The 18,891-nt window shown below is 53.4% G+C and overlaps 3 protein-coding genes across 3 annotated transcripts; 2 read left to right on the forward strand and 1 right to left on the reverse strand.

The window, feature by feature from the left end:
• Positions 1-580: 580 nt before the first annotated feature.
• Positions 581-5,337, forward strand: CkaCkLH20_06660 (uncharacterized protein; the record flags this gene model as incomplete). The annotated part of the gene is made up of 2 exons (XM_038889377.1): positions 581-4,264; positions 4,318-5,337. The coding sequence occupies 2 exons, from the start codon at positions 581-583 to the stop codon at positions 5,335-5,337; spliced, it is 4,704 nt and encodes a 1,567-aa protein (XP_038745189.1).
• Positions 5,338-6,745: 1,408 nt separating this feature from the next.
• CkaCkLH20_06661 (uncharacterized protein) lies at positions 6,746-8,596 on the reverse strand (the record flags this gene model as incomplete). Its single annotated transcript, XM_038889378.1, has 3 exons — positions 6,746-8,269; positions 8,328-8,411; positions 8,471-8,596. The coding sequence occupies 3 exons, from the start codon at positions 8,594-8,596 to the stop codon at positions 6,746-6,748; spliced, it is 1,734 nt and encodes a 577-aa protein (XP_038745190.1).
• A 3,859-nt stretch (positions 8,597-12,455) lies between these two features.
• Positions 12,456-13,597, forward strand: CkaCkLH20_06662 (uncharacterized protein; the record flags this gene model as incomplete). The annotated part of the gene is made up of 2 exons (XM_038889379.1): positions 12,456-13,344; positions 13,440-13,597. 2 exons carry the CDS (start codon positions 12,456-12,458, stop codon positions 13,595-13,597), a joined length of 1,047 nt encoding a protein of 348 aa, XP_038745191.1.
• Between the last annotated feature and the right edge of the window lie 5,294 nt (positions 13,598-18,891).

Genomic DNA, 18,891 nt, shown 5'->3' on the forward strand with positions numbered 1-18,891 from the left:
TGGACGCAAGTTAGGTAAGGTAGGTAATTATGTAAGCAGGATAGATCCAACAAGGTCCACCCAACGGGTGCACGAGCCAGCCTGGAAGGTGGCTCCGGCAGCTCCATCTCTGGCAGGCGCTGTCGCGGCGAACCGTGGACCTGGACGCGCTGAGTGTGGAAGGCCCGACCTGAGGCAAGGTAATCAACGATTTGTCGACCTCAGAATCTGTGTTTGGTCTTCGTCTTCTTCCTGGCCACTTCATCCCAGGCACCCTCGCCGTACACCCTACAGCAGCTTCGCTTCTCCCCAAACGGCGAAGGATCTCATTTCTCATTCTTATTCATTCGTTGTCCCTTCGTCACAGCTTCCTCAAACAAACCTAAACATCGCGCGACGACCACGGCCACAGCGACAGGATGGTTGAGGCCCTCGACGCATTTCGTACCTGAGAACCTCGCGCCGGCGCCCCTTCCTCGCCCGCCCTCCGCCGACCTCACCTCTCACCCCGACCAGCCTTCGCGATTCGAGCGAGTCGAGCGAGTGGACGTCCTTGATGCTTAACTGCGACGCCGCAGTCTCGAGCGCAAACTAGGCCAACATGAACCCCCTCGACCCAGCTGCGGCTGCCTCCGCCGTCGTCGAAGAAGTCGTCGGCAGTGATTCAGAAGACGATCTCCCTCCCATCGAAGACAAGCCGCCGTACCCATATTTCGTCGTCCGACAAGATGTCCAGCTCGAGGTCAACTTTCGCGAGAAGCGGATCGAGGGAAAATCTAAAATCGTCATAGCCGTTGTCGCCGGCTGTCAGGTCGACGAGCTCGCCATCGATGCGCGACAGACAGAAATCGACGTCGAAAAAATCACGATACAGGTGATCAAGGATCTTCAGCCCACCGGTGCCCCGAAGAAGGTTTCAGCGAGCTACAAGGACCCGTATAAGTTGCTGGATTATCCTTCGTACTACAACTGGAACGCCGAACACCACGACTTGAGGAAGATCCGCATGCGACCCCTCACGCACACCCGACAGAGCGACGTGCCCGCCGAGAATAGAGAATTGGTTGGCTGTACGCCCGTGGACGGTGCTCTGCGAGTCAACCTCCGCGACTTGAAGAAGGTCAAGGAAGAGCCGGGAGCGGGAGTCCCGAAGCGACCGACGCTCAAGATTCGCGTCTCGAACGTGAACCCGAGCAGTGCCGAGCTCGATAACGATTTGATTCCTGGACGCGAGTACAGAGTGACCATACCGTTCAAGACCAAACTCGTCCGAGATGGCATTCAATTCGTCGGAGTCGACCCTGGCGACCTCAGATACCCTCACGCCTACACACGACATTCGATTGAACCTGGTACCGCCTCTTGCATCTTCCCTTGCATCGATGATCACGGACAGCTCTCCACCTGGTCAATAGCGGTCAAATGTCCAAGGACGCTCGGCGACGCTCTCTGGCAACCACTGGCCACCCAACAGAGGTCCAACGGCAACACGAACGGCAACCGAGAACGTGGGCATGTGAGCCACAAGTCGGACAGGGAGTTTTCTCTCACCGAAGAGGACAAGCTTCTCGAGATGACAGTGGTCTGCTCCGGCACGCTGTCGGACGAAATTGTGGATCCTCACGACGAACGCAAGAAGATTATGAGCTTTGATATGGACAAGCGCGTGTCCGTCCAAAAGATTGGATTCGCCGTCGGCCCATTTGAGCATGTGGATCTCTTCTCTGATTTCCGCACCGAGGAGAACGACGAGAAGCTTGGCGCCAGTGCTCTCAAAATTCACGGCTACTGTCTGCCTGGGAGGGCTGCGGAGGTCCAGAATTCATGTGCCGCACTTGCGGCAGCAGCTGACTTCTTCACCCTCACGTTCGCCCGATACCCCTTTGAGAACTACAAGATGTGCTTTCTGGATGACATGGTCAACGACACCGTGGCTTTGCAGTCTCTGTCCTTCGTCAGCACCCGCCTTCTTTTCCCCGAGGACATCATCGACACAGAGGTGGACGTCACCAGACAACTGGTGTTCAGTCTAGCGTCACAGTGGAGTGGTATCAATCTCTTTCCCAACACACGCAGAGATCTTTGGGTGGTTATAGGCATTGCCTATTACATGACCGACCTCTTCCTGAAGAAGCTCTGTGGCAACAACGATTACAGGTTTCGGATGAAGGAAATGTCAGACCGGCTGGTGAATATTGACATCAAAAGGCCTTCGTTACATGAACTCGGCAACCTCTTACACATCGGAGACTTCGAGATGGATTTCATGATCCTGAAAGCCCCCCTGGTTCTCTTCATCCTCGACAAACGTCTTATGAAGGCGCCTGCTCAGACCAACTTGACCCGCATCATCTCGCGAATTCTCTACAAAGCCAACATTGGAGAGAAGCAGAGCGAGTGGATCATCAACACGGAATCATTCCAACGGGTCTGTGAGAAGAACGCAAGAAACAAGCTGGAGGCATTCTGGCACCAGTGGGTTTACGGATCAGGCTGCCCTCGATTCGACGTCTATCAGCGATTTAACAAAAAGCGTCTCTGTGTGGAGATGACGATTCGGCAAGTTCAAGATAGAACTTTGACTGAGGCACAAGTTTTGAAAAAGACGGAATTTTTGCGCGCCGTCAAAGAGAAGTTCCACGGTGTCAAAGGCGAGGACACGGTTGGCTTATTCACAGGTCCCATGACCATCAGGATTCACGAAGCCGACGGTACTCCATACGAGCACATCGTAGAGATCCGAGAAGACGCTGCGAAGGTTGCCAAGTTCGAGATTCCATACAACACAAAGTACAAGCGGCTCAAGCGCAAAAGGCGGGCGACCGAGAAGCTCAGCGCGCAATCAGCGGCAGACCCAGATAACAACGAGGAGACACTTCTGTATTGTCTGGGAGACGTCTTGACTGGGCCCGACGATCTTAAAAAATGGGAGTTCTCCGAGTGGGAGGCTGACATCGAGAAGGCTATGGACCAAGAATCCTATGAATGGATCCGGATGGACGCTGATTTCGAATGGGCTTGCGAGATGAAGACCAACCTCCAGAGCTACATGTACGTGTCTCAACTACAGCAGGACCGAGACGTGGTTGCGCAACAGGACTCGATGCTCTATCTGAAGAAGGTCCCTGCACATCCGCTGGTGTCCACGTTTTTGACTAGAACTCTGGTGGATCGTCGATACTTCCATGGCATCAGAACGATGGCGGCTGAGACGTTGCCCCAAGAAGCTACGGCCAAGACCTCTATGGTAGGCATGACGCACTTGCTGAAGGCTTTCACGGAGCTTTTCTGCTACCCCGATACGCAAACGCCCCGGCCGAATGACTTTTCGGACAAGAAGCAGTACATCGTCCAGAGTGCACTGCCCATGGCCATTGCTCGGGTTCGCGACTCAAGCGGCAAGTGTCCCGAAGTAGCTCGGAGGCTCCTTTTGAACCAAGTTCAGTACAACAACAACGCGAATAATCCTTACTCGGACCACTTCTACGTTGCCAAGCTTCTGGATGCCTTAGCAACCAGTCTTATCCCAGAGAAGTCTGGTGATCAAATGGACTTGGACACAAATGTCGAGGAGCACCATTTTCTTGGCGAAGCCCTGGTTGAGATTGATCGCTTCCGCAGGATGGATGAGTGGGCCAACTCATATCAAAACATATGGACCACCACTGCCCTTGAGTGCAGACGAAAGTTGATGAAGGCCGGTGTCATTCCCAAAAACGCACTGGATTTCATCCAATATCTCCAGGACGAGACCTGCGATCTAGTGCGGATCAAAGCCTTCGAGGCTCTTGTCGATCTTGGCTACATGATGGAGATGCCTATCTTCCGCCTGATCTTGTCCGTCATCAGCACCGACAAGTCCCCATTCGTTCGGGACAAGCTTCTCAACATTTTCTGTTCCGGCTTGGCTGCTCTGGCTTTTGGCGAGCAGTCCGGACCGAATTTGTCAGCCCGCGCCCCTATCAGCGGCGACGTGCTTCAAATCGAACATGATCAAGAGGCTCAGACGCGGGAGCGCCGCAAACAATTCGACAGGAAGCACGATGTCGACGTTGCACTGGCTGCATTGAGAACGGAGATGGAAGAGCAGTACTCGGAACATGAGCAGGCGCTGCAGAAAGCAGTCTGGAAGGCACTGAACTCTGCAGTGCTCGGTCGTGCCGAAAAGATCACGCTCCTCGAGCTGTGTGCTACCATGTTTGATGTTGCTGACCGATGGACGATCACTCTCAACTTCCCCAAGCGGTGGAGAGCCACTCGTCCAGTGAAGCCCCACCCAGGCAGAGTAAGTCGAAACCTGCGTGTAGTGTGTTTGTTCTCTTCTAACGAGCATCAAAGTTCATGGTCAACTTCAAGTCCTACTACAAGACAGCCTTGCCGCAAGTCAAACCGAAGGAGCCCGAGCCGGAGCCCGAGCCGCAAGCTCAGCCGCCGCCGCCGCCGCAACCACAGCCTGTGGCCCGGCCCCCTGAGCCGAAGCGCCTCATCGTCAACATGAAGAGTGGCTCTGCCAAGATCAACAAACCGTTGCCGTCAGCCCCTAGGCCTGTTTCGACGGCCCCACGTCCTTCGCCATCCCCGGCTGTACAGTCTCCCAAGCCAACTTCCGCGCCTTCGCCCATGGCAGATTCGATTGTCGCATCGACGATCAGAAAGGAGACAACTCCGAAGCCGTCGACACCCAAGCCTTCTGTCATCAAGACTACGGTATCGAAGCCCTCGCAAACCACCAAGCTTTCTGTCGGCAAACCCGCGGCCTCCAAACCTCCCATCGCCAAATCTGCGTTGCCATCTGGTTCAAGTTCTACATCGAACGGGCGCTCTACACCTCAGCCCGGACCGTCGTCCGACACCCTGAACAGTAAAGCTCACAAGCGACCTCGACCTGACAAGGTCCCTGGGGTTGACGACGCATCTCCAGTTCTGAAGAAGGCGAAATTGAACGTTCGTCCCGATGGCACCATTCCAAAGCGCCGGAGAATGGTTCGATTCAAGCACCCGAACCTCAAGGCAATCATGAAGAAAGCCGGGGTGGTATCCCAGATGCCCCCGCCAAGAGACCCGTCTCTGGTCAAGTCTCGCAAGCCTGCGTCTCCGCTCAGCGTTCGAGCTTCTCCCGCTGCGTCTCCAGCACCCGGTCCATCTGACGGCAGCATCATGGCCAAGCCCGCGCGCAAGCCGTTGCCCGGTGGGGCCTCGTCAGGCGCAGCGGCTAGTCCCCCGCCGCCGCCAGCGACATCCCTTCCGCCTAAGCCGCCTCCGCCGCAAGCATCTCCGCCGCCGGCTGATGGCCAGCCCCCGCCGAAGCGCGTCAAGCTCGTCATCAAGAAGCCATCGTCCTCGGCGCCTCCGAAATAGTACTGCCCATGCTGAGAGAGAGGATGGGTTTCTTCGTCCGACAGGGAGCGTCAACAGAGGGATCATCGGGCAGGGGGTGTCTTCCTCTCTTTACTTTCCCCTAAAGCGCTTTTAAGAGTCCGCTGACTCGTCGTGGCATCATTTATTTCACTTATTATTAAACTCTTTTTTTTTTTCCTGTTCTTGGTCGGCGGCGCTTTACGCTCCCGAGACATTACACCAAGCAGCATTATCGGGCGTTCGGTCTGAAGGTGGGGGCACACAAGGAGGGAGAAGACGGGCCAGGTGGTACGTTGGGCACAGCGGCTTTTAAAGGAGAGCCGGGGAAAGAAAGAAAAAGCGAGGACAAGAGGATGCCATCTTTCGACGGGTGGTCAGCGTGTGTACATAACTACTTCTAAAAGAAGCAAAATTTTAATGATACCCTCGACCCTGAAGGAGATACTTTCGTGCTTGTGGCCTGACTTTTGGATGTCTAGCTGGATCTGCGCCGTTCCTAGAACTGTCTCGAGTGCGTTGAGCCCTCTTTTGGCATCCCGTATTCAGCCAAGACGAGGGTATCTACCCAGAAAGGAATCAACTTGCGGCTCATGCTGGCTGGGCTTGGCAAAGACAGTCTTGTTCCACAAGGAGGAACGACGAAAAATGTGTGAGCCAGCCAGATAGGACCTCGGCTGGGATCAACAAGTTTCGCCCGTCGGACAGGAGATCTGTCGGAGCCGGGGACGTTGACACTCCATCGGCCACGTGTGCGTGTCCCTCCCTGTTTCTCTCTTCGCGACCGAGATGCGTGATGTTCCGACCCTCAAAGACCCTCTGCTTGCTCGTTGAATGCATTGCTTAACACGGGAGAGAGATCTCTACGTCGCCGAAACTCATTTACTGTTACGGCACTATGGATCTCTTGTGCATGCCCTCTGCAGGCGCATCATTTCGAATTTAAAAGTAATATTTTGATAGTCTTACAAACGGTCTAAACACCCAGAACCAGAAATGGCAGCAAGTATGCGGCGCCATTCCTGTATGACCTTTCCCACGATGCAGTCGACGACTGAGACTGACTTGGTGACTGATACGCTTACATAGAGAATGCCACTCCCGCAAAATCAAGTAGAAAGAAAGGAAAATGAATTTGTCATGTGACGGTTGGCGGCAACGAAGAATGTTTCCGTCCCCAACTTCAGAGTGTGTCAAGTGTATCCGCCCCCTTCCCAGTCCCAAAAACGCCGGTATTTTTGTTGGGTTAATTGCCAGACTTCGCGTCTGCAAAATGTGTGCAAAAACAAAAAAGCCCCGCCCGCCTGTAGTGATGTCGCAATAATGACAAAAGCCCCATGTAGCCCCTTTCCAACTGTCGCGGCCGAGAAAATGGGGGTATTATTAATGAGAAACCGCGTTGTGATCAGAATTAGTGTGAGTGACCGTGGTCGTGGCTATGGTTGTGGCCGTGGCCACCATGAGCATGGTCATCATGGCTGTGGGCCGAGTGGCTACGTACGCTGCCGGCGGCAGTCGACTCTGATCCGGAGCAGCAACCCTTGCCAACACAGTCGTCGACGCACTCAAGCAGGCAAGCCTGCTTGGGAGGGGAGCCGTAAGTAGCAGCTCCGTCGTACTGTAGTGCGTGTTGGGCGTGGGGGTCTTCGGGATAGTTCTCATCGCCGCAGAACTCGGGTTGAATGGTGGCAGAATGGATGCCGTAGGCGTGGAGACACTTGCGTGCCCTCTTGGAGAGCTCCATGTATTTCTCGCCGCCTTCTGCCGAGATGGGGAAGCTCACCTGAACGTGCATGGAGGCGATGATCTTGGTGTCTGAGAGTTGCCAGATGTGGACATGGTGGCAGCTGACCACACCGGGGAGGCCCTGGATGTCCTCGCGAATCTCGTTGAGGTCGATGTGATCGGGGGTCGCTTGCAGCAGAATCTTGGACGTAGCCTTAGTCAGGGGAAAGGCGGACCTGAGAATGATGAGGGTAATGAGCAGAGAGACGGCGGGATCGGAGTAGAAGCGGCCACGCCACTCGGTGAGCCAGATGATGAGGGCGGAGACCATAACGCCGACGTTGCCCAGGGCGTCACCAATGACGTGGAGAATCATGCCATTCATGCCCATATCGCCGTGGTTATGGCCGTGTCCGCCCGAGGCCTTCTTTCTCTCCTTGTTGTGGTTGTGGCCGACGTGCAAGCTGGACTCTCTTCTAGGTCGCTTGGAGCCGGAACGACCACGGGGTTGCTCGATTGTGTAGGAAGACTTGTTGCCATTTGACTTGAGCAGAGGGGACTCCTCGTCCGCATCGCCGTCCTCTACGACCGTCTCTTCGATCTCGCTCTCGCTTGCGGACTCCTGACCATCAAGTTGGGGTTGGCTGGCGGCAATAATCTCCTGTCGGAAGCTCGAGGGGTAGATGCTGATATCCTCAATGCTAGTGAGGCGCGAGTGGTGACGGCTGCCGCTCTTGCGACGGTCCTGAGCCTTGGACGCTCCCGAAGCACGGCTTTGGTTTCGGCCGGACGCATCAGACTCCCTCTCGAATCTGATGTGGCGAGGCGACTGAGGGGCGGCGGTGGCTCTAGCGACAACGGCCTCGGGGAGAACGTCGGCAACGTTGCCGGTATCATCGCTGGCAAGGGTCGTAGCACGGCCCTCTTCGGCGGCGTGCTCGTCGGAGTGGCCGTGGGAGTGAGCGTGCTCATGGTCGTGTTCGTCATCGCCGTGATCGTGGCCACCATGGGAGTGGCCGTGGCCGCCGAGAACGAAGAATCCGACGAGGTTGGAAACAAGTCCGAGGGCACCGACGGCAAAGATCAACTGAGGGTTCTCGATCTCGGGAGGATCGAAGAATCGGGTGATGGCCTCGAGGATGATGGTGACGCAGAGGGCAATCAAGAAGACGGCGTTGAAGAAAGCACCGAGAATCTCGGCTCGCAGCCACTGCGGAAATGGAGTCAGAGGGGTGATAGCTTCAGGTTCGGAATGGGAGGCGACCTACGCCATAGGAGTACTTGTCGGTAGTGGCCTTTCTCGCGACGGAGACGGCCCAGAGACCAACACAAAGGGAAATGATGTCGTTGAGCTACAACAGTCAGCAATGCGTCACACATAGCGGTTCCGCAGTACGGGTGTGATGTGTACCATGTGGAAGGCATCTGCGGTCAGGGCCAGCGACTTGACGAGCAAACCAACAATTAACTCAACCAGAAAGAAGACGATATCGATGGCCAGCATGATGCTGATCCGCGTCGTCTTTGACCACGCCATGATGGGCAAAAAATCGATGTTATCGCGGACGATGAGGGTAAGAAGAGGCAAAGTGAGCTCTAAGAGCTCTGAATATTAATGGGTTGGGCCAGTAAAAGCAATTGTTGGGTGGCAGGTGTAGTCGCTGGTTGCCCTGTACGTTAGTCGAAGTTGAAGTTGAAGATTGCGCGAGCGCGGAATCGGGGAAAGGCAAGGGGGGAGGAGGAGGGGCGTTGGCTGGTTATATTTGTGTACCGCTAAGATTGAGTTTTTGACGGCCGGGGGGTAAGAAGAAGGTGGAGAGGCAAGAGAAGAGACAAGGGCAAGCGGCAGGCGCAGGCGGCGGCAAGCTGGATTCGGCGCTATGCTGTATCTGAGGGTGATGTCGAAAGATACGGGGAATTCCTAACCACCTACCTACGACTCGAAAGGTCTGTTATTTTCCTTCGTCCGTTTGCCGCTCGCTCGTACCGTTTTTGCTACTGTTTGTAGCACCGTGGCACCGTGGTCAACGGGGAGAAAAAAGTCGGAACGCGGTCGGACACACAAAGACTGCCCAGTGCGCAGGTTGCAGGTAGGTACCAGGACCTTGGGTGGGTATTATGACGGAATTAGTGTTTTCTTTTCTTTTTTTTCTACTCTTTGCCATCACGACCCAACGAATACGTACAGTTTCTTCCTTGGTGTGGCTTATGCATTCGACAGTCACGGGCAGTTAGTGTTTTCCCCCCGTTTTCCCTGGCCTTCGGGCGAATAACACGTGCTGTTTCCTAGCACGCAACAACAAACAAATCGAATCGTCCAAAATGAGATGAGGGGCGCCTCCAAAAGCGATGCAGATAGGCGGTCATGTCTTCGGTTTGGGAACACTAGGGAGCAGGAGACGCGCAGGGAGCTTGTCAGGGATTCAGGAAGCTGCAACTAACTGTTTGCTCCAGCTGAATAAAGATGTGCCCTTTGTCACGGAACACGGCGAAATGAAGTTTGGGGCTGCATCGGTCGTCCGCTTCAACCTGCCTGAAGCTACCTTAGGTACACCAACGATGCCTCCGAAGCTCGGGCATCGGACCTGAGCTCACTTGAGGTAGGTACCTACACCAGAAACTGTTTACACGCAGTCAGAGAAGCGGTATTGCATCTAAGGCAACCAACCCACATGCATTAGGCAGAGATGATGCAGAATTATTAAAGGTCTAACGCCTCTCCATGCTTTCACTTTGACACCTCAAAGCCTATTCATAATATATCCATACGAATACCGAAGCATATTAGTATGAGCTGACTACGAATACTGCGGCGAGGTCTGTTGCGATCGGCCTCTGATTGGCTTATGCAGGTACATGAACCACCGTCGCGACGAATCTGAGAGCCCACTGTCGCCTGCTCTCTCCACCAGGCGACATCCACTTATCCACTCCACATGATTCCGAATGTGGGAGTCTCACTTTCCAGCCCAGCTTGCCCCCTTCCTCCCTTCAAAGTCACCCGACTCACACGGGCAGTTCAACACTTCTGCAAAAGGAGGCAACACTGAGTTGTTCGGGTCGGACTATCCGTACGGAAACCGCGTACCGTTCTCGCGGGTTTTCACTCGGCTCGGAGTCGCACCGTCGGGTGCCATCGGATCGCACCCGTACCACACAATAGGTACAATACGTATGCGCCCATATCGTCATTGGAGGTCGATCCTTCCATTCCAGAAACTATTGACGCAATCCCTGGACTCTCTGCATCCTCCCAAGACACCCCGCCCGAATTTTGCAACACCATTCCGATTCCGTTCTCCTTCTCGTGTTGGCAACCTTCTCGCACGCTACCTACACTAGAAAAACAACGGATCTCCCGTCCCCCTGGTCCCCGGAGGACCCACGGCGCCGGCCCAAGTTCGGTCGGCCAAGCCGGGATCCGTTGTGGAGACGAACCCGTCCACGCGCATCGGCCCCGTTTCCTAAACTTTTTTCCCACAACCTGAGCGCCGAGCGAGCGGCCAACTTCATTGCTGCGCCGCTGCCTGGCAGCATTGTTGGTTCCCTGAGAGGTCTCCGTTGCTTACGAACACGACCAGTACGGCAGCATACCTACAGATTGTTAGCAAAAGAGAAGGCTGCACCAGCTCCGACGAATACCCACGCTGCCGTTGCCGCAAATATCTCGGCTCGTTTTGCATTCGTTGTGAGGCCTACGCTGAGAGCGAATGCTATGGTGAAGAAGCATATCATGACTAGCTTCGCAGCCCACGTCGTGACAAAAGAGAACCCGATGATGGCTCCGAGGAGTAGGATCGCCGCAAGAATGATGCTGATGATGCCCACAGTTACTGTGATGGAGTGCTCGTTATATCGACGTATTCGATGGAGTCCATTTCTTGACAGTTCATCCTTAAAACGTGTAAGCAAGACTACTCGGACGACAGAAGAACGCTAGCTACAAGAATGATGGAGACAGAATGTCAACGGTTCTCCTCACCTTTCCCGGCCAACAAGCTCGCAGCGCTTTTGAGAGTATGTCGACCTCCGTTGGCGCCTTCAAAGCAACCAAGTCGGCATCTTCGCTGAGGTACCTCGCCGCTTTCCCTCCGAGAATCGGGAGAGGTTCTTCGAGCCAGTGTCTTGTCGCTTCGACGGCTCTCTTTTCTGGACGATGCAGTCCAGCTATCTCGCTTTGCAGCTTCAAAGTTTCATCTGTTCCCTCAAGTCAGCGTTCTCGTCAAATTATCATCAACGTCCTAGACTTACGATACTCTCTCAATTTGCTCCTCAGCTCTTTGATCGTCTGCATCATCTCTTCCGCATCCTTATTGTTCGTGGACTGTTCCACAAGCTTTTCCCACTTCCGCGCCGCCTCCGTTATGGGAGTTTCACTGCTGTCAAGAAAGATTCTATCAAGTTTGCGTAACTTATCTTCGATAACGAGTATCTCGCATTGCAAGTAAAGCAGATTCCGAGCGCCTAACTGGCTGAACTTACGGAATATGAAGCTTTCCGAATCCTCGTCTTGAGCCAACACCAAGAGGCGGCTGCGAATCCTTCGCCGGCTTTCTGCCGAAACTCGTCGGCCGCCTTCTCGATATCTTCCATAATGTCGTTGAGGTACCAGGTAGGTCAGTGAGGACTTGAAATGAATATGGCATAGTATGTCAAGGACATATCAGCTCCTCTCTACCAAGGGTTGTTCGGAACGCCTCGCAGAGAGCCTCGACGACCTATTGGGCAGCAACTTCTGCACATTCGGCTTGGCTTACCGCTCCTCCAGGCGTTTCCAGGTGCTGCGCAGATTGCCTTGGCCACTTATTGGGCCGCAAATTCTGCATATTTGGCTTGAGTAAGCACAGCCACGTGTTCTCACACAAGCCAACTGAGCCGCCTTATCGGCGCTGACATACTTAGGGGAGTGCAATCTGTTTCCGAAGTTATCTATCTTTTCTTCCCGAGCACAACACATTAGAATATGCTCATTCTCAGGCCGTTTGTAATCGTTTCCATCTATCCTCCATTTTTCTAGCGGGGTCTGCGCCTTGTTGGTGCTGAACTCAGCTCGTCTAGTTTTGCGACGTAAACATGCGAATCGATTTCGAAGCAGTCGATTTCGAAGCAATCAATCGACCACCACTGAATACACAGGAAGATGTAGTAAGCGGATATTTCCCTCCAAATTCAGTCATGCCAGGTGGGATAACATCAAGTAGGGACCACTACGAGTTATGAAAACTCACATGTATCGTGGAAACGACATGGAGATTAGCAAGGTCCTTGCTTCGCAAAATTCCCCAGCCGAGCATTTCCGTCATTTAGAACCACCGACACACTTGGTCCGTGGAAATGTCGGCCACCACAAAAAGGTTGATGCTATACCTACTAATGTTGCCTTGCGCCGCCTAGCCATGAGAACATTGCCCTTGCCTATTGGAACCAGATATTCCACAGTCGAGCATTATCGTCGTGAAGAGCCACCGAGATACTTGGTTATTGGAAGAATCGGCCTCAAAAGGGTTGTTGCCGTGCCTGATACTGGCGCCGAGCTCAACTTCATTTCTGACAAGATTGCCAGCAGTCTAGGCAAGTCTCCTCAACCCAATACTTACGGCATCATTCGGTTACCATCTGGCAAAAGCGTTTTCTCGCCAGGCATGATTCGAGTGCCTTTTGCGTTTGCAGAAGAGAAGGGGGCAACGGACATCAATTGCCTGATCATGCCTGGATGCTCTTACGACCTCATCCTCTCCGGCCAATTCCTTCGCATCACTGAGACGCTGACCAAGTTCAAGCGCCGTATCAGACGCATCATATCTGACGCCGCGAAAACACTCAGGCTGAATTTGATCGGTGGCGGAAGACAACGTCTGCGAGGTTACATGAATGGCTTGCCCACTCTTGCATTGCCAGACACAGGTTCCGATGTGATGTTGGTCGATGCATCGTACGCAAAATCGCGCGGGTTCGCTATCGATCGAAGTCCCGAACACTGGTTGGAACTACAATTGGCCGACGGCTCAACAGTCATCACCTCGGGAATAGTCCAAGAGCAGATGGAATGGAGATTCGGGGACACCCAAGACCGTGTCGCGAAGGACTTCTACGTGCTGGAGAATCTTCCAGCCGATATCATTTTCAGCAACGACTTTCTGTTCGAAATGGACGTCTACTCCAGATATGAGGAGTGCCTGATCGATCTCGAATCTGTCGACGATGCCGCAGAGCTGAATTATCTCAGGCTGATTGGGAAATTCAGCCCCGAGCTTCGAGGCATCGAGGATCTATTTATCAATGACCGTAAGTCTTGAGCCGCACTCAGCTGATGCAAAATCAGTTCCATATCGATTCTAACACTGATGATCCATGATAGTCACCTCACCACATGCCTTCAGCCCACTTCGAGTCCAGGCCGAGGCCCACCGCCGCGATGCGATCGAGACCTGCATCAACAATCTTGATTCATCAGTACAAGAAGATGCAAGGAGGGCTGAAGCTGAGCGACAGGCGGAGTGGGAAGCGCTCCGTGAACAGCATAGAGAAAACCAAATAGCTGGGAGTAGTCGAAACACATCAAAGGCAATACCTAATACGGCATTGGGCGGGAGGAAACGGAGATGGTGGAGTTTACGAATAGGTCGGAAGAGTACGAGCACTCACCCGTGATTGACACAGGGACTTGGGAGCATGGATAAGCGTGGCGTTTGGTTGGGAAAAGACACCGGAAGGTGATGCATAGATACCCTGGCGTTTGTTTGGGATCACCTAGAAGTCCGAAGGTGGTGCATACATACCATGGCGTTTGATTCATGGGTGATAAAAATGGGTGGGATCATCTCATTGCTACTTGTAGATTAATCATGATTCGATAGATATAGATGCACAAATGGCGTTGCTCCGGGTCCCCTTCATCGATAAGTGTCATCATATCCACGACATAACTTCTCGCTAAACCGATGCCTCGTTCTTTGCTGTCGACGATGAAGCCGTAAACTCACCAACTCGCGATGACATGGAAGTACGTATACAGCTACATACTTGACACGATACGCAACGTTTTGTGAGTCAGAGAAAACATCAACACGTTGAGTTACACATAACGTAAAGACAAAGGCGAAGGGCGACCTAGGCCGCCCTCGTACTTGGATTCGGAGCCGGCACACGAGGTTCTGGTTTTCCACATGACCAGTCACTTGGCTGATCGGGAGAGAAATAGGGCCCTCTCTTTCGGCACGCGATAAGGCTCATACTGTGTAGCATAGTTGCAGGATAGCCAGGCTGTCGCGAAGCTTATCCCAGTGGCGCCCTGTGAGATGTGAATATGTGCTTTCTTTTCCACACAGTGTGTTCTCCCAAGTCCACATCTATCACACCACGCAGTATATGTTTAAGGTTTTAGTCTTTTGAGGAACGAGGCTGACCAGATTCTCCGAACTGAGTTCATGATGGTAGTGGATTTGGCTTGTCAATAAGGCGGCGCGCTTCTGACCAGTTCTGCCTGCACGCCATCACTTGACCAAGAGTCCACTTCGTGCCCCGTATGATGCGAACGCTCAAGGCTCTTCTCATTTAAACTTCCGTATTATCCAACCTAGCTCCCGCCCACCAAAGACCGTGACTCACCATCGACTCACTAGCTCATGGCACCCTCTCATCGATCAAAGCAGCAAGCAGGACATCAAACGGCGCCGACCGCCCAGCCACGGCTCTCTTCTTCCCCATCGAGTGACGCCGGCACGTTAACGCCGCACCACACCGCCGACCATCGGGAAGGGCCACCCCACACTGGCGCTCAACATCGATCGGGCCTGCATCAATATCCCTCAGCTTGGCTGAAAGCTTTGCTCAAAAGCGGCGTGTGAGAAAGTTTTACCTCTGCGCCGCCTTCGGGCGCCGGCAGTTGTTGCCTGCTCGCCGAGTGGAGCAGCTGCCGCCGCCCCTTCAACGGCACCTTCCGGATGTGCGGAGTCCATGGAGAAGTTGTGACACACCTGATCTGGAAAATCGTTCGATGAGCCTTTGGCGGACGGGCGGGGTGGTGACAAAGTATGCATATTTACCTCAGATATTGTGCCGTGGTAGAACTGAGAAGCGGAACCGTCCGATGAGCTTCCGTGGTTGCAAAAAGTCCTCGAGAGCAAGTAGGACGCAGGTGGAAATTTGTTTAGATTCGATACAGCAGCCTGCCTGGGTGCATTTTCGAGTTGGGGGGTGAAGTTGAAAGCTGGCACGTGAACTTCTGCCTAAAGGACGCAAGAGCTCCGGCGACTTGTGCCCCACCCAGGCCGATCCGTCCGATCGAGACCCGAAATTCGCCGTGTGGGGTCGGCGGAGCCACATCCGAATCGGCCTGATCTTTACACAAGTCACTGAAAAGGTCATTACCGCAGTTGAAATAATTTCGAGGCTTCGCAAGTAGAGCCTCAAGAGGCCGATGAGTTCGGTAGCGTCTATCCGTGCATGCTACGCACCAGGATCTCATACGACGTGATCGGCAGCGAAGGGGCATCGAACCTCCGCATAATTCATCTAAGATGCAGTCCCCATATTATAGAGACTTGCCGAAGCAGGTCGTTTGCCAGCAGCAATTGGTGGATCAATCCGCGGAGCGGAAACGATGTTTTGCCAAGACACGGCACGATAAATAGAGCTGGACCTGCATCCTGGAAGGGGCTCTGTAACCGCGAAGCTGTCTGTGGCCGTTTAATCTATCTCAAATTGTTTAATTCAGCCCGCAATTTTTCATCATCACGATGACACTGGATCTTGACTTACCCCGTGTGATGATCAGCATTTATCTTGTTGTAGGTGTCGAGCTTGAGTTTCAATCTGTGAACCCCATGCTGGCAACATCAAGCGGCGCCGCAGAGTTTTTGACTTGAATCCATGAGCCATGCTCGCGGCCAATAGAATGGTGGTTAGACACTGGAAGATTCCTTGACGACGTCGAGAGCGATCAAGAGACCGAAGAATATCATTATGAGCTGCGATGGATCAGCGGCGCCCACAATCTGACGCGTTGAAAGATCACAGATGAGAAGCATACCATTAGGAAACCCAGAGCCAGGGACATGATTTCAAACCCGCCAGAGATCGTCTTTCCGCGGAGCATGGCATGTTGGAGCCTCCAAGCGCGACAGGCGCCGAGAAGCGTTGTGCAAATCGACAGGCCATAACACACACTGGCGAGAGGCTTGCCAAGTGCGGAGTAGCCAAAACCCGAGTCTGACTGTTGCAGCGTAAGCGGCTGAGCGACTATGGTTCCCAGAATAGCTGTGGCGAGTCCGGTGCGGAGGTATCCTAGAAAGGTCCGCTCGAGGGCTTGGAGATGGCGGAGGTTGGTCTGTTAGCGATGAGCCGGAGTAATCGAACCGTAATGTCATATCTCGAGGCAGACTTCGGACACAGATGGCCGCACTACCGGGCCGATCACTCGACTTTCGGGCAAGGCCTTCAACCGTCTGAACAGTTGGAGAACAAAACTCGTGTGCCGTGGTCTTAATTTGCGCTGCTGCGTCATGTTCCATCGACTGGGTAAAACAAGATTTGCTATGTTATCTGGCGCGCAGGAAGACCCTTACATGGACAGGCTGATGAACTGATCTAACAAGGGATGAACTATGAAAGGGGTTGCACATTAATCGATCGGATGGATGCCTCGTTTCATGGCCTCAGATTAGGATGGTGTAGCGGCGGAGGTAAAAGTGCCTGAACTTCGCCAGCCGTCAGGTACTACCAGACATTGTTCCGCACCTCATTCTCTTCCCGTAGAACCGGGTTGATTCTACATGAGGCGGGGATGATGAGGAGGTCGCCCCCGGGAGGTCCCCTCCGAATCTAATCTTGAGCGCTCTTATATGAAACTCCACTTGGACAGACTTGCAACTAAGAAACCAATGATACGTACCTAAATGATCACGACAGTCGTCAAAATCAACTACAACGCTGACTTGCTCATTCCAAAAGCGCTGGACAATGCACTTTGCATTTGCTGAAGTCGGAACTTGGCCCGATGGTCCTGAGGATGAGCTCGATGTCCCGTTGTCGTCCGATTCTGCTGTATTGCAGTCTGCAGGCGGGTGTTGCTCATCTTCCTCTTTTTCAGGACGTTGCAAAATCTCGTTATCACGAGCGGGTTTCGTTTCGTTACTCGAGGCTTCTGGCCGTCGTATCTGCAGTTCATACTCGAACATGACCGGCAGCAATAGCGTGATGCGGGAATGGCACTAATGGTTTGAAATTGGCTGATGCAGATCAAGACAAGTCTTGAATTGAAGGGGCGGCCCGGTAGGCTGATTCGGAAGGTGACAGCGATCGTCTTGGTACAATTGGAACCTTGCAGTCTCGTTTGGTTCGAGATTGACCGGATGCAGGCGTGATGTGGTTGCTATGCAGGGCAGTGGTATCTGGCAGTTGTCGAAAGTGCAAATGATCAGTCGGTTTTGGACAGCGTGTAAGTGACAACGAAAGTCTCGCCTTAGATATTCATTGCCTCGAATGTCGACAAACAAAATAAGTCAAAGAAATGTCGACGAAGACCTGGGACGATCCGTAGCGGTGTTTCGGTTATGGATCCGGACGGACGGCAGTCGGTAACGGGAAGAGAACGACAATATTGATGCTTGGGTGGAGGAGACACCGGCTGCCGGTGATAGGAAACAACTCGGGGACAATTGGGCCATCCGCGATAGGACACTTTGCGTGGTCCCCGAGAAGCGGACGAATCCGGCGATCCACCGGACAAGGATGAGCGTGCAATGAGTTCATCTCTGCGGCAGTTCGATGCCGTTGCAACAGCTCCGATTGCCACAGAAAGCCGGCCGAGTGGAGAAAAGGCAGGAAGTTGAACCTGTCAACGGTGTCAGGGTTGGATTTCCTTCGCAAGTTACCTTACCGGCGTTCCAGAAAGAAACGATTTACTGCACCAAAGGAAAGGTCTTGATTCAAATCCATGGCGTAGCAGGACTTAGGACGGAATTGCTGGGGGATACCCTGTCTTCGCTCGAAAATAGGATCATGAGCAAGCTCGACATGAGGAGCCTCGACATAAGGAAATAAGAGGACCCATTCAGCGGACTTGACGCCCTCTGTTTGGAGAACGATGTGTGAAAGCTTGTCGAAGGGACGACCTATGTCATGCAGGCGCAGAGGGGATTTTGGAATGATTCAAGTGACGGGAGGAATGGCAGTACAGGTACTGTACCTTATGCGATGCAAGTCACGCCCATCACAGTTGTATCAGCGATGCCGTACTGCAGTCTCCTCCGCTTCTTCTTCGGTTTCCCGAAATCTGTCTGAATGCCTCTCCTTCCCCGATTGAATAGTGTATCTGGTACAGGAAAGCGGGGTTAGGTAGGTAGGTTGGGAGCACCTTCCATTCCGTTCGCACCTTACGGATTCGTAACAATATTCCCCAACTTCACAACCTCCGCGATCCAGTTTCTTGGGAATCCTACCTTCAACTACCCGAGATGCCGTCTCGACGCTGAGATTTTCAGAAGCAACAAATTCATCCATGAACTTCCGACGCTCATACTGAACGGTTTTGCATGTGAAGTTCCAACGAAAATGGAGCACACATGGCCGTCTGTCTGCCGCGTTACATCGAATGGGATGAACCACCGCCATGTCATGGTCAAACGAACGCGTTCCTGGAACAGACATCCGCACCTTGCGTTCGGACGCAGGTGGTGACCCTGGATGAACTTTATCTTTCGGTCTCTTCCAGGGTGTCATTCATTCTAAGAAGATGGGAATGCAACGCGGCGACAACCCTCCGTCAACAGAGGATGCAACCAATCCTACGCACCAAGCAGGAAATGCCCGAATCCGCCATCGTTGACCGCA

This window comes from Colletotrichum karsti, assembly GCF_011947395.1.
Source record: "Colletotrichum karsti strain CkLH20 chromosome Unknown Scaffold20, whole genome shotgun sequence".
Lineage (NCBI taxonomy): Eukaryota > Fungi > Ascomycota > Sordariomycetes > Glomerellales > Glomerellaceae > Colletotrichum > Colletotrichum karsti.